General features: G+C 38.2%; 2 protein-coding genes across 2 annotated transcripts in view; one reads left to right on the top strand and one right to left on the bottom strand.

The window, feature by feature from the left end:
• LOC126259369 (39S ribosomal protein L38, mitochondrial) overlaps window positions 1–10,441 on the bottom strand; it is a 47,827-nt gene extending 37,386 nt beyond the window's left edge. Inside the window, exons 1-2 of the mRNA XM_049956108.1 lie at window positions 10,103–10,441; window positions 9,875–10,021 (exon numbers count right to left, since the gene is read on the bottom strand). Coding sequence (XP_049812065.1) covers window positions 9,875–10,021; window positions 10,103–10,229 — 274 coding nt within the window. The 5' untranslated portion in view covers window positions 10,230–10,441. The remainder of the gene's footprint in view (window positions 1–9,874; window positions 10,022–10,102) is intronic.
• Window positions 10,442–10,695: 254 nt separating this feature from the next.
• The window catches only part of LOC126259306 (uncharacterized), a 778,502-nt gene continuing 773,202 nt past the window's right edge, over window positions 10,696–15,995 (top strand). The window contains exons 1-3 of the mRNA XM_049955978.1: window positions 10,696–10,781; window positions 11,255–11,741; window positions 12,149–12,257. Of these exons, the coding sequence (XP_049811935.1) occupies window positions 11,272–11,741; window positions 12,149–12,257 (579 nt within the window). The 5' untranslated portion in view covers window positions 10,696–10,781; window positions 11,255–11,271. The remainder of the gene's footprint in view (window positions 10,782–11,254; window positions 11,742–12,148; window positions 12,258–15,995) is intronic.

A 15,995-nucleotide genomic window follows, 5' to 3' on the forward strand; every position in this document is an offset into this window, starting at 1 on the left:
CCAGCTACTTTTGGCCATCGGCTTTCTGGAACACAAATAACGTGCCCCAGTCAGTGATGATTATGTATTTTCATTACAGTCATTGTATGTGGAGTAGAGTTCAACATTTTGATGGATTCTCTATTCTCCATAAAAAATTGTCCATAGATTTATGAAGAATTTTTCCTTCAAACACCAACAAACTGTTCAGGTCTTGTCCCGTAGTGTGCAGCCTTAGGACAGCAACTGTCAGGTTTCAATGTCACCTGCAACTGACTTGGCTGAAAGGTTCCTATCTTAAATATCAACGATACTGAAACAAAGGTGATGGAGTGTTGCTGAATCAAATCAGCTGGTGCTAAAGTACTAATCAAGAAGATCAGATGCTACAAGTAATTGATGAGTTTTGCTCTTTACACAGCAATATATCTGAAAATGGCAAAAGTAATGAAGACGTAAAATGCAGACTAGCAATAGCAAGAAAAGAATTTCCCTAAAAGGATACATATGTAGGCATGATCAAAAAGTAACAGCAATTTTTTAATTTCACGGGCTTTATACATTCATTTTTTTAAAATCTTGTACACATGTTCCTGAAGTATGCTTGCATTTTCAGCTGTTTCGAATAGTTAGTTTGTTGACAGTCAAAACGATTACACGTGTGTTTGAGCACTCGAATTTTTACTTTCAAAAAGATGGATCAAAGAATTTGCATTAAATTTTACATGAAAAATGGAAAAAAGTATAGCACTGCATTCTAAATGCTGAATGATTTTTTGCGAATCTGTTATAAGAAAGACAAGAGTTTATGAGAGGTCTAAATGTTTCCGAGATGGCCGAGAAGATGTTGAAGACAACAACCGGCCTTGATGTCCTAGCACATCAATTATTGATGACAATCTGGAAGAAGTAAAAAAAGTGTTTCTGGAAAATCACCCAACGACCATCAGAGAGGTTGCTAATGATGTCGGCGTATTCTTTGGTTCATGCCAAGTAATTTTTTCAGGTCTTTTGGGCATGAAATGTGTAGCAGCAAAGTTTGTTCTGAAATTGTTGATTTTTTACTAAAAGCAACACCATGTAGACATTGCTCAGGTACTTCTGAATGACATCAACAACAAACCAGACCTTTTAAAGAAGGTTATTACAGGTGACGAAATAGGGGTGTATGGGTATGACATCAACACCGAGGCCCAATTGTCCCAATGGAAACTGCGTGAAGAGCCATCACTGAAAATAATTCGACATGTCTAATCATATGCGAAGGTTCTTCTCACTGTTTTCTCTGATTACAATGGGATAGTGGATCATTAGTTCCTGTCTTATGGTCATAAGAAGGAAGACTACCTGTAAGTTATGCAATGTTTGCATGAAGCAATCCAAAGAAAACTACCACAATTGTGGCAAAACCACTCATTGAAATTACATCATGATAATGCTCCCCTCACACCTCAATGCTTGTTCTTGATATTTTGGGGAAAAAAAGCAAATACAGTTTTGTTGCCTCAGCCACTGTATTCTCCAGACATGGCCCTGTGCAACTCCTTTCTATACCTGAGGCTGAAGAGAACCATGAAAGGACGTCATTTTGCTACCACTGATGAGATAAAAATAGAATTGCTGAAGGAGCTGAACACTATAATGAAAAGTGAGTTCCAGAAATGTTTCCACAATCGAAAAAAAGTACTGGGTCAAGTGCATTATATCTGAGAGGGATTACTCTGACAGGGGCAAACTTGATGTTAATGAATAAGTAAAGATTCTTTAAGAGAAACAAAAACTCCTGTTACTTTTTGGTCACACCTCATACACTTAAATGCAAATAAGTCTTTCATGAAGGTATTTGGAATGCAGCCCTGCACCCTACAGAAGCAAAACATGGACGATAAACAGTTCACACAAGAAGAGAATGGAAGCTTTTGAAATGTGCTACAGAAGAATGCTGAAGATTAGATAGCCAGATTGAGTAACAAATAAGGAGGTACTGAAGCGAATTGGTGAGAAAAGTTATTTATGGCCCAACCTGACTAAAATAAGGGACAGATTGATAGAACACACCCTGAGACTTCAATGAATAGTTAACTTGGTAATGGCGGAGGGGGGCAGTTTGACAGTGAAGAGATTTGCACAGGGCAGACTAAAGGTGCGTTCACATAATGCCTTTTTTCTGTTTGCATACACATTTGAGCATATGTAATTAGTTGGAAGTGGAAGGCATGTGTCATAGGATACTGTTTCCAGCATTTGGTGGGAATCTCTTGTGCTGTTTAGCAGATGGCAGGCAGATGCATGTTTCATTGTGTACTGTGTCATGGTTATGCTTTCAGATGATTTATATGAAATGATGTCTCTTGACTCCAAAGAAAGTGTGCTGTTATTTATGAGAACAAACAAAGAAAAGTCACATTGAACTCTGCTTCTGAAGATAACTTGAACAAAAATTTAAGGTGCAGATGCCCTGTAGTCCAAGTAAGGACTTGATGTGGCAAAAATTAAAAATAAGATAAAAAGTCATTAGCCATATTACTGTAAAAAATATGATAAAACTTTGAGTAGGAAAATAGAAAAGAAGCAGCTGACAAATTTATTAAAAGTGAATGTGGAAACTGGCATTCCTGCTTTGGTGACTTAATAGTCAACTGACAATAGACAATGGAAAACTGGAGTTCCTTTCCAAACTACTAGAAACTGACACAAAGGACACTGAGAATACAAACACGACCTCTATTATAGCAGATTCTGGGGTCAATGACATTTCCAAATATACCAAGCCTGAGAACATTAATCTATAGTATTTTTTGAGTGAAATTATGTAAACCATTTTTATAAAATAAAATACAAACAACATAATGTAAGCCAACTACACTTTCCATAATCGCTAAATATCTTCCACATAATCACTAAGAGCAACACTTAAGTATTTCATACCTACAGGAATATTTGTTAAAATGTTTTGTTTTGAAAGCAAAACAAATAACTCAAACTACTACCAAAGTCATTAGTTGCCAGATAATTAATATTTCTAGTCTTATTGCTGCAGAAATTGCATTATGCACAACAGTACCTTGCCTAATTACATTTTTCTAGGAACTTCATTTCTCAAACAGAAAATCAAAATATTGCTGCAACACACTTTCGAAATTTGGAAAAAATAGCCATTGCTTTGTATTTATCACAGTTTAGTACACCTGTTTCATTTAGAGACGGTTTTACGCATAGTCGCCTTCGTGTTTTTTGTGTTTTACATACAGCCTTTTATCACAATAAATGCAGAAATCAGACTGCTTGAACAATAAGGCACTGTGCAGATACCAAAGTGTGCACATGTACTGTAGATTATTTCCACAAATTTTTGCATATGTGCTTTTGTGCCACATGTATGTGCTTTGCATGAGGAAAAATTCATCATGTGGACATACTGAACTTTAATATGGAGAGCTGTATCACCAATTTTCATACTGAATAGGAGAATGAACATCTTTCTTGTCAATGTTCCAAGATATCCGACACCAAACCCAACCATTGCACATCTTGAACCATTGACATCTCAGATTACAGTCTGTAGATACATACATATTAAATACTGACAAGTATTGTGCTAAAAAGAATGTTTTTGAACAAATCCTGTTTCAGGCTTGACAGAAAATACTACCCTAATGAGCCTACGGAAACGCTGGTGTCAACATTTAGTACAACATATTTCTTTACATCCTTTACACAACAACAACAACAACACCGAAGAACATATGTGGAATGTACAAATGTACTGACATACTATGGCAAAGGCTGCTTACATGACTATGTAACAGTATTTTCAGCAATTTCTTAATTATTTTCCTGCCTTGTTACCCATTTGGATCACAAAAATAACTAACCACCATGTAACTTCCAGATGCAGATTATTTATTCGCAATATATGGAATCAATGATGGGAAATGTTAACCAATGTATACTCTTAGTTTAAGGTAGGTTAGCAAATTTAAAAAGGAAAATGGACCAGTTGAAGTTAGAAATAGCGAAGTTTGATTGCAGAAGGAACAGGACTTCTGGTCAGGTGAATACAGTGTTATAAATACAAAATTAAATAGGGGTAATGCAGGAATAGGTTTAATAATGAACAATAAAATAGGAATGCGTGTAAGCTACTATGAACAAAATAATGAACACATTATTGTAGCCAAAACAGACACGAAGCCGCACTCACCACAGTAGTACAAGTTTATATGCCAACTACCTCCACAGATGATGGAGAGACTGAAGAAATGTATGATGAGATACAAGAAATTATTCAGATAGTTAAGCAAAACAAAAAGTTAATAGTGATGGGGGACCAGAATTGGACAGTAGGAAAAGCAAGAGAAGGAAAAATACTAGGCGAAAATGGACTGGAGGGGAAAGGAATGAAAAAGGAAGCCACCTGGTAGAGTTTTGCACAAAGCATAATTTAATCATCAATAACACATGGTTTAAGAATTATAAAAGGAGGTTGTATATGTGGAAGTGACCTGGAGACACTGGAAGGTTTCAGACTAATAATATAATAGTAAAATAGAGATTTAGGAAACACGTATTAAATTGTAAATCATTTCCAGGGGCAGATGTGGATTCAGACCACAGTTTATTGGTTATGAACTATAGTTAAAACTGAAGAGATTGAAAAAAAAAGATAGAAAGTTAAGAAGATGGGACATGGATAAGTTGAAAGAACCAGAATTTGCTGTGAGCTTCAGAGGGAGCATTAGGCAAAGGTTGACTACAACAGGGGAAAGGAATACAGTATCAGACGAATGGGTAGCTTTAAGAGATGAAACAGTGAATGCAGCAAAGGATCAGATAGGTAAAGAGATAAGACCTAGTACAAATCTTCGGATAACACAAAAGAGATATTGAATTTAACTGATGAAAGGATAAAATATAAAATGCAAAAATGAAGCAAATGAAGCGGAACACAAAAGCTTAAAAAATGAGATTGACAGGAAGTGTAAAATGGCTAAACAGAAATGACTATAGGACAAATATAAGGATTTAGAAGCGAATTTCATTAGGGGAAAGATAGACACTGCCTACAGGAAAGTTAAAGAAGCGTTTGGTGAAAAGAGAAGTGGTTGTATGAATATCAAGAGCTCAGATGGGAAACCAGTAGTAAGCAAAGAAGGGAAAGCTGAAAGGTGGAAAGAGTATTTAGAGGGCCTACATAAGGGAGGTGAACTTGACAGCAATATTACAGACATGGAACTGGACATAAATGGAAGATGAGACAGAAGATACAATACTGCAAGAAGAATTTGACACAGCTCTGAAAGACCTAAGTTAAAACAAGGCCCCCAGAATAGACAACACTCTGTCAGAACTACTGATAGGCCTGGGAGAGCCAACCATGACAAAATTCTTCCATCTGGTGGGCAAGGTGTATGAGATAGGCAAAATACCCTCACACTTCAAGAAAAATGTAATAATTCCAATTCCAAGGAAAGCAGGTGCTGACAGTTGTGAAAATTACCAAACTATCAGTTCAATAAGTCATGGTTGCAAAATACTAAGATGAATTCTTTACAGAAGAAGAATGGAAAAACTGATTGAAGTTGACCTTGTGAAAGATCAGTTTGCATTGTACAGAAATGTACGAACACACAACGCAATCCTCACCTTACGACTTACCTTAGAAGACAGGTTAAGGAAAGGCAAACTTACTTTATAGCATTTGTAGACTTAGAGAAAGTTTTTGACAACATACTGTTTTTCACATTGTGAAAGTAGCAGGGATAAAATACAGGGAGCGAAAGACTACTTACAAATTCTACAGAAACCAGACGGCAGCAATAAGAGACAAAAGGCATGAAAGGAAAGCAGTGGTTGAGAAGGGAGTGAGAAAGGGTTGTAGCCTATCCCCTATGTTATTCAATCTGTACTCTGAACAAGTACTAAAGGAAATGAAAGAAAAATCTGAAGTTGGAATTAAAGTCCAGGGAGAGGGAATATAAACTTGAAGGTTTGCTGATGACATTGTAATTTTTCAGAGACAGCAAAGGACTTGGAAGAGCAGTTGAACAGAATGGACAGTGTCTAGAAAGGTGGATATAAAGTGAACATCAACAAAAGCAGAACAAGAATAATGGAATGTAGTCAAATTAAATCAGGCGATGCTGAGGGCATTAAATTAGGAAACGAGACACATAAAGTAGCAGATGAGTTCTGCTATCTGCGCAGCATAATAACTGACGATGTTCAAAGTAGAGAGAGTATAAAATGTAGTATGACAATGGCAAGAAAAGCATTTCTGAAGAAATCTGAATAGAATTGGGAATACAAGAAATTTGTGCCACAACCTGACCAAAAGAAGGTATGGTTGATAGGACACATTCTGAGACATCAAGGGGCCACCAACTTACAGGTAGTAATGGAGGGAAGTGTAAGAAGTAAAACGTAGAGGAAGACCAAGAGATAAATACATTAAGCAGATTCAAAAGCATATAGGATGCAGTAGTTATTAAGAGATGACGAAGCTCGCACAGGAGTGAGTAGAATGGAGAGCTGCATGAACCAGTCTTCAGACTGAAGACCACCACCACCACCACCACCAACTACGATTACTACTATTACCCCAACCACCACCACCACCACCACCACCACCACCCACAGATTGATACCTGATGAAGCAAAGTTTTTATTTTGAATGTTTTGAAAATACTTCATACCTAGAACAAATTTACGAATTTTTTAATTAGATGATTAACGTTAAGCATGACAGAGTGATGAAATAGTGGAAAATTTGTAACAGAAGAACAATATGAGTTATGACAGACTGCTGCTAACCACACAGAGATGGTGTTGAACATCAGACATGCACACTGAAAAGTAGACTATTATTATAATAATTCAAACAATGATGAAATAGATCAAATTAAACAATGAAAATGTGAAATTTTATTAGTGACCCATATTCTTACAGTAATCAGTTATTGAGCAGTTTTTCTCTTAGGATGCCAGCCTCCATAGTCGAGTGGTTAGCATGGCTGACTGTCCTGCAGGGGGCCCGGGTTTGATTCCCAGCTGGGCTGACGATTTTAGCCACTTGTGGACTGTATGTTGTGTTGTCCTTATCATAATCGACATGCAAATCGCCGAAGTGGTGACAAATAAAAGCACGTGCACTAGGTGGCTAACGAATGCCCATATGATCATTTCATTTCTTTAAGGATACTATTGACTAACATTGAAGGGAAGACTGTTGTCTCAATTTGTTGTTGCAAAGCCCCTGTTCCTTTATGAGTTACAAAGATATTGTTAAGATATTTTCAGTATATAACATTAATTGGCACCAGTCATTAAGCAGTTTTGCTTATCACTGCATAGTTTTGCCACTACTAAGCCAAGTCTCTTATTCTTGTGATTAGGAAAACAAGATACATTTTGTGTAGGTATGCAGGTTTTGGAAGTAGATTTCACTGTTGAAATCTTGTATTATCAGGTGACCAACATCGCTTCAAAATGACAATTTTACTCAGCTGATAAACCAAAATAATTTCATCACCATGAAATGACATCTACACCATTCCATGGAGAATTCTTTAAAGGGTTATGCATAATGGCTAGCAAATGTGAAAGTGATGAGTAGAAGTGGAAAATCTAAAGACAGAGATTACATTTTAATCCTTGTATGGGTTAATGAAGTGAAGTGGAAGTACAAAAACTATTTCAAGGCAGAGAACTGAAGAGTAATAATCCCCTCATCAATTAACAGGTAACATTTAGTGCTTTATATATGCTAAAAATAGGGACATAAAATGAGATATGACAGTACAGTGGCAATACAGATATGCCAAAATTAAAGTCACTGCCTTAACAGTTTAAGATTTATACATTCATGTTCTACCTAATGAGGACAAATTGAGGAGAGAAATACAACAAAGAAGGCTTAAAGTTACGAACAGAGCTAGCACCAGCCCACCAGCGACACTTTCCTTTTATTGCACATAAAATGGTAGCACACCATTTTCACTAGAAAATCTGATGATAATTTTAGGAAAGAAAACTGGAGCTGTATCTAGCATCAAGATCGAAAGCTTTTACTATAGTTCAGAACATATTTGCAGATTTCGGACCCCCTTCTTTTCTTTTTGTTTTTTGGCACACACAGCCCAGGCTGCAGTTGAGGTTACGTTGTAATATGAGACCCTGACTTATACTGCTGCAACAAAAAAAGGATCTTTCTTTACAGTACTGCAGCAGCTGCTGTCATTTCAAAAAAGCCATTTTTTTCTGCCTCCAAATACTTTCACAGTCAGAGTTTGTGGCACATGGGAGGCTAGTGTACAGTACTGTCACTACGCAAAACAGTTCCACAGCAGCTCCCACATGTTAATGACCCCCTATCTCCATCTGAGTACACTACATAATCTAGGTTGTTCACTGTGAAACAGATCATGTTCCAGCTATTCCCTCATTACACACAAGCCAAGAACTGAGTTTAAGGATTCCAAGACCTTTTCTGGGAAATCCAACTGAAACAGTGGAGGAATAGAGGAAGGCATAGAAACAAATGGAGCACTCTCAGCTGAAGCAACAGATTTAGTAACACTAATAGGTGCTGTTTTAAATGACCTTGCGTTACATTAATGATTCGGAATACTGAAGAAACTGCAGGACAGTTGCTTACTCCACGGTCTTCTTATTGTGTACATGTCCAGTTTCGGGACACGTAAGCTACGTCATCTGATGTAAAAAATAAAATCACTTAATCATCTGAGGTCATCCTCACCCCAAAGTTGTCATGGAACGAAAAGTTCTGTGTCAATGGTTCCATGGCAACACTGGGGTGAGGAAGAACTTAGATGATAAAGTGATTTCATTTTCTACACTGGATAATGAAACTTAAAGTGTTCCAAAACCAGTCCTGTGCAAAATGGACATTACAGTTTCGGCTGCTGCATAAAAACAACTCTTTACATTAAAGATTTTAAGGTCATGCCTTTGTGCACTTCAATAGATGTAACTTAGGTCTTACAATTTTGCCTTAATATATTGCACGAGTTTAGCTGCATCTGTAATCCACACAGCAAAAAAGGAAAAGAAAATTCAGATACAGCTTTGGCCTCTGTTAGACAATTCTTTAAATATCCTTTGCTCACATATGTCAGTAGTTATACGAGTATGTTTCACATACTGTATGTTTCAACACAGAAAATCTTAAATTTAACGCTTTAGAAATGAAAATGATGTAACACATGAAGCCACTGTAAATTGATTTTTAACTGTAAAACTACTTTGATCAGAGATTGCTTCCCAGTATCTTTAGTACAACAATATAGATGCAGGGCCAATTTCATGCAAAAAGGATGTTTGAGAATTGGTGTGTGTGTGTGTGTGTGTGTGTGTGTAATTATAATTAGCAATGTAACGTCGTGTAACTGTATTGTACATCGAACTTGCATCAACTTCTTACCATAACCCATACACCACTTTCCACAGGATGTGTGGTATATAATTATTGTAACGTAATGTTGTCACTATAGAAAGAATGTAAAGTAATATTTTCCAGTAACAGCTGGGAACAATATTGTATTGACAAGATTTGTTTGAAAACACCACCACTGTACATGTCAGTTTTTTGTATTTTGTGTATCCTAATATGTGAATGTGTCAAAGGCTTGAAATACAGACACATTTCCCCTTTTATGCCACACTTTTAAGCTCCATATTTACCACTGAACTTGTTAACTGTTCTCTTCTTCGGACTTCCTTGCCCAATACACGTTTTATTGCAGTGTGCATTACTGTTGCACTACTTTTATCCTTCCTTACACAAAAGCTAGTCTACTGTATATATACTACTAGATATTTCATTTGAAACATGTTCCAGTCAATAAGATATCCAGCATTTAGCAATAAAACTTACATTGCTTCTTCCTTGCAAGCGGTTCTAGGTGTTTATTTTCTCTGTAGATATTAAGTCTCCCTTTAGGATCGGTTGACGACTTAGAGCTTTGTTTTGGAAAGCCAATGTCCACTTTGTAATGCAAAGATGGATCTTTGTAGTTGATTTCTGAAAAATATGGAGCCGCATTGAGAATTATGCTGTTAACAGAAAGCCGCAATACAAAGCTGTGTGATTGTCTGATCTAACCTTCAAGTCTTTCTTTTAGACTTCTTGCAACACCTGGTGGTTTTCCTCTTAAAACGTGCCCATGTCTTGAGAGGGGCAATTTAATAATGTTTATGTTATTAAAACAGAATTTACAAATTGTTCCCATTTTACCGAATTTCGGCGATTTACCAAGAGGAATTCCGTAGATTTAACAGGAAACACATTTAGTAAAGATTTCCGTGTCGACTACTGTCACCAGTTCACATCACAGCACTCACTGTTTCATAACATAGTCATTCCCCTATATGTTTTCACTTCACAACATTGTTCCTCCACCAGAACGAAGCATGTTTACTTTTCCAATGCAACGCGTCAGCTGTGACCAAAGAGTGTAGTTCGTACAGATTATCAATTTAAGCTATTTCGTAGGGACAGAAGTACAAAAAATGATTCTTGGAAAGCAGATGTATTCAGAACTGCCGTTTGGTATTTATTCTGTTTACAGAACAATGGTAAGTTGGTTATGAAACTATGGTAATGTGTGATAGGCTGATGTCTTTGGAAGTGAATATCACTGGCGCTTGCGTTTAGTTCCGTGTTTGCCGCCGTCGCTACCAGTTCAAAGCGCGTGTTGACGTGCATTGGGAAGGTTGTGCTTGGTGTCTAGTGCTGTGTTTGCGTGTATGTTATCGGCGGTGACAAGACAGTCAAGTCGATGGTAACATATTTTTATTTCGTTAATTGTGGAATAATATTATGTTTCCGCTTATAATACGCACAATTTATGAAGTTATGGGATTACTATTAAATATATTTGTGTAAAAAATTTTAAAAAATTACATGACATTCTGTGTGTCTTTAACAGGGTAAAAAGGGAAGTATGCTATCAATTTGCAATAGAAATGGTGCGTTATGTTCTAGTTATTCGTTGTTACGTAAATATTGTGACAACAAGGCAGCGTTCAACAAGACTGTCTTTTCGATTGTTTGGTAACTTTCCATTGTTGTGCTCAAGGCATCCTTTTGTTTTTCGTTGACATAACTGTGGTGGGTCTACTACTAATCCATTGTGTATGTGAAAAAGTGCCTTATTTCACCTTTAAAAGCATGGAAAAAATTGCTTTTGAGCAAATATCGAAAGTTATGTTGTTTACAAAATGGGAGTAACTCGTGTTTCCCTTTTCTTTTCAGATACATTCCCCAGGACGATGACGGAACTTCTGATACCAGCACCTGTCACTCCTCCAAGGGGTGACACGTTCACACGCCGACTGCTTGAAGGGTACAGACCTTCCGTTGTGCCGCGTTACAACAGATCAGAAGATAATTTCTCTACAGAACTGAAACATAGCAAAAGTGACGATCTAGTGCTTCAGAGCCCACCTTTGATACAGGCGGAAATAAAACAACGATGTGATTCTCCGATACCGAAGACAGCGAGTGTTGTGTATGAAGATGATTTAGTGTCTACGCATGTTCTTCCGAAAGCGAAGTATTTCAGTGACAGTGAAGCAGATGTGGATTTCCGACCTAGTCCCGCAGATAGGGCTGCCCGTAAGGCGTCTGTCGAGCTTGCATCAGATTTGCAACGGTGTGTCAGTCGACATGTGGGCCTGTACGACCGTGTTGATCCCGAAGACAGTATTCGGGATATGATAACAGAGAACGATTTTTACAGGTGAGTCCCAAAAATTTGTTGTTGTTGTTATTATTTGGTGGTTAATCACACATCTTATTTGCGCCACTGATGTTCGATGTCTACTTATTGATACGTGGATCTTTGATATATAGCAGGCACCATCTTCAGGTTTTTGTTTTGTGTGTTATATAAGGAGTAAACATAATAGCTCAGTGTAAAGTTATGGGGGCATGAATATCTGAAGTATTTGTCTAAATAACGTTTTGTACTTGTGTAAATCGTAAAGTGTGCAAATTACAAACATGTAGTTTGTCAACATTGCATGACAAAACATTTGTTGTCGTACATTGTAAGGTTCGTTATTTCGAAAGTAGTTTGTTAATAAATCAGCTGAACAATTGCTTGCGTAAAACGTTGACTGCTAATAGTCTGCATTTATTTTACAGATTTGTGTTGTTCAAGAGACATTACGACAAGTACTTACATTTGTCTCAAAAGTACGAAGAAGCCAGAAACATCGCCTACTACTTGGAGGAGAAATACCACGAGATAAAGGTAGGACAACCACAGAACATTTATCTAGGGATTCTCCTACAAATTTTTGACGCATTTTGGTTGCGGCTGTAGTAAAGATACAGGCGCGAGAGCAGGTATTCCCGCAAGAAGACAGTTCTCCCACCCGTGAACGGAAAAAAAAGACTGAGGTATTGGTTTCAGTCACAAACTTTAGGAAAACGTCCATCCTCGTCTAACAAGGGAACCTCCCCATCGCACCCCTCTCAGATTTAGATATAAGTTGGCACACTGGGTAGGCCTTGAAAAACTGAACACAGATCAACCGAGAAAACAGGAAGAAGTTGTATGGAACTATGAAAAAACAAGCAAAATATACAAACTGAGTAGTCCATGCCTAAGATAGGCAACATCAAGGCTTATGTGAGCTCAGGAGCGCCGTGGTTAGCGTGAGCAGGTGCGGAACGAAAGGTCCTTGGTTCAAGTCTTCCCTCCAGTGAAAAGTTTAATTTCTTTATTTTCGCAAAGTTATGATCTGTCCGTTCGTTCATTGACGTCTCTGTTCACTGTTATAAGTTTAGTGTCTGTGTTTTGCGACCGCACCGCAAAACCGTGCGATTAGTAGACGAAAGGACGTGCCTCTCCAATGGGAACCGAAAACATTTGATCGCAAGGTCATAGGTCAACCGATTCCTCCACAGGAAAACGCGTCTGATATATTCTATGCGACACTGGTGACGGCATGTGCGTCACATGACAGGAATATATTATCGACCCACCTAACTTGTACACTTGGGAATGGGTAAAAAGATTCTTCTACCTTATGCGATTTCGGTTTTCTTGTGGATGTGATGATCACTCCCAAAAAAGTGATGAAAACATAAGAGTTTGTTACATAAACTGAAAATAAAAAATAAAACTTTTCGCTGGAGGGAGGACTTGAACCAAGGACCTTTCGTTCCGCAGCTGCTCTCGCTACCCACGGGACCACGGCGCTCCGGAGCTCACCTCAGCCTTGATATTGCTTATCTTGCGCAGGGACTACTCAAGTTTGTATATTTTGCTTATTTTTTCGTAGTTCCACACAACTTCTTCCTGTTTTCTCGATTGATCTGTGTTCAGTTTTTCAAGGCCTATCCACTGTGCCAACTTATAACTAAATCTGAGGGGGGTGCGATGGGGAGGTTCCCTTGTAAGTAATCATTACTGATTGTGGACATGAGATAGTAAAATCGCAAATCATTCTAAAGTAATGAAAACTTGGCTAAGAGTTAGCTGCTGGCCGCGTCCGCGAACATTGAACATTTAAACAACGAAACATTTACCCTGCAAATGCAAAAAGTCAAGTTGTCGTACATGATAAAATGTTGCCTAGATTTTGCTCAGTGACCTTTTTTTTTTCACACTCAGCGGTCATCTTTCAAAGTGAAATGCTTTGTCAGTTTTTTTTTTTTTCGTGTACTTTAGATTACCGAGTATTTTTTGATGTATCGCTGTATGAGACGACTGTATCAGTTGATTTAATTCACTCTCTTGCATGTACTCAGACACACAAAGTAAGTGCTTGTAAACTTGTTTTCACGTCCAGCGGGAAATATTAAGCAAAAGAAATTTTGAGGTTTTTTTCTTCAGTATCGTTAATCACAGCCGATGCCTTAATTTAATGCACTGAGGTGTATTGCCGCAGCCGATATAACGCGATGTTTCTTGCAGTTGCTGACTGCGTTGCCAGTGAGAACTCTGCAGAAAGGCCGGAGAAATAACGCTTACGATTTGAACCATCTACCGCCCAGTCTGATACGCGCAACAGCAGACGACGTTGATGATATCGGTTTGGAGACCGCTCTGAGATGTAAACGACCACGCGTATGTCATGACCTTCACTTTCGTCATCCTGCAGTTGAGCCTAAATCTTCCTTCTCCTGAAAGGCCCGCCGGTGGTTTAAGGGATGAGCCTCTTGTACTAATGGGTTACAATGAATAAGCCCAACATACATAATAATGTACAAAGTACCGATTTCTATAGTAGTCTTTATATGATACCAAGTTCTCTAGTTTAATGAATGAAAGATTCCCAGTCTTTTGATATGGCACGACACCCAATCGAAGAGTGTGCCATTCTGTGATAGATGTGAACTTACGTCTCCTTCCTGTGTGCAACAACAGTTTAGCAGATTACATAGATAATTAAGTTTTGAAAAGTCAAGGTTTAACGTCCTGTCGACAGCGAAGTGATCAGATGGATCACATGCTTGAAAGGAAATAAAATTGGTCATATTCTTGTCAAAGGAGCCATACCAGCATTCGCTGTAGTTGGTGTAGGAAATCCTCGACAGAAGTAAATCTCGATGGCCGGACGGGTATTTGAGCGCCATTCATTCCGAATGACTGTCCAGTGCCTTAACGATTATTTCACAGCACTCATTTGGAGACATAACAATAATCTTCACTCTTATATGGCAACCAAGTTGTATCAGCCTGAAATATTGAGCTAACTGTTTCATCTGTTAAATCGTGTAGACCTTTGTACACAACTTTTCGTCAGGCCTATTTGTACAACCATACTCCGACTAGTCTGATTCACATCTTTTCGAATCGAAAAGTACGTGGCAAAACATTTAACTATGTCAGCTTCACAGTATAAGTGGAAATAAATACAATCCATCATCTAAAGAAACGTTAGCTAGTTTGGTGTGAAACATGCCTCTTGTTTGATGTCACCGCCGCATCCATAAGCTCCTGAAATATTGAGCTAACTGTTTCACCTGTTAAATCGTATAGACCTTTGTACACAACTTTTCGTCAGGCTTATTTGTACAACCATACTCCGACTAATCTGATTCACATCTTTTCGAATCGAAAAGTACGTGGCAAAACATTTAACTATGTCAGCTTCACAGTATAAGTGGAAATAAATACAATCCATCTAAAGAAACGTTAGCTAGTTTGGTGTGAAACATGCCTCTTGTTTGATGTCACCGCCGCATCCATAAGCTCTGCGCTCGGCGGTTTTCCGCGCAAGTGACGTCATTGTAACGGAAACTGTGACCAGCCGACCTTCCCGGGCTGTCAGTTTCTGTTGACTGCTAGGACGGTATGTATTTGTAGGCCCTTCTACATTTTGTGAATCTTTATAGGTATGAAAATTCGCATTAGCAGACGTGATGGAGTCCCGAGGTGGAACTCGTATAACGCTGGCCAAATTGGAATGAATGAAAGAACTTAATAGGTGCGATTTAAAACGTCGCTTCTAAAGGTGTAACGAGGTTCAGCTCGTTTGAAAGGGGGCCACTACTTCGCATCAGACTCGTTGCAGACGATTCTTAAAACTGTACGAATTTTACATTGAGCAAGAGGCAAAGAACATATTTTGTGCTTCATGTACTGCTCTCTTCACTTTATGCGTACTTACAGAAGGACGAGTTGCAACTTTTCGGTCTGGCAGAGAAAACCTGTCTCATTTATATAAATTCGCATATTTTTACTCGTAATTACCACTACACAGGAAGTCAGAGAATGTTAAGTCCAACGGTAGGTTGTTTCAATTATGTTTTCTTACAGCCTGTTTTCCTGTGTGGTAGGTTCTTAATAACTTTTTTTCCAGAAAAAATAAACTTGGGTGTGTCTCAGTAGTTGTGTGTTAGCCAATTGCTGAGAAGGAAGTGCAGTCATGGGGCTGCCCCCCCCCCCCTTTTCCTACATGACCACCTGTACTCCACCCCATTCCCAACTCTACAAAATGTCGCCTCGCCCACTCATCGTGTATCACAGCCCCTCTCC

Source organism: Schistocerca nitens, chromosome 5, assembly GCF_023898315.1.
Source record: "Schistocerca nitens isolate TAMUIC-IGC-003100 chromosome 5, iqSchNite1.1, whole genome shotgun sequence".
NCBI classification, from domain to species: domain Eukaryota; kingdom Metazoa; phylum Arthropoda; class Insecta; order Orthoptera; family Acrididae; genus Schistocerca; species Schistocerca nitens.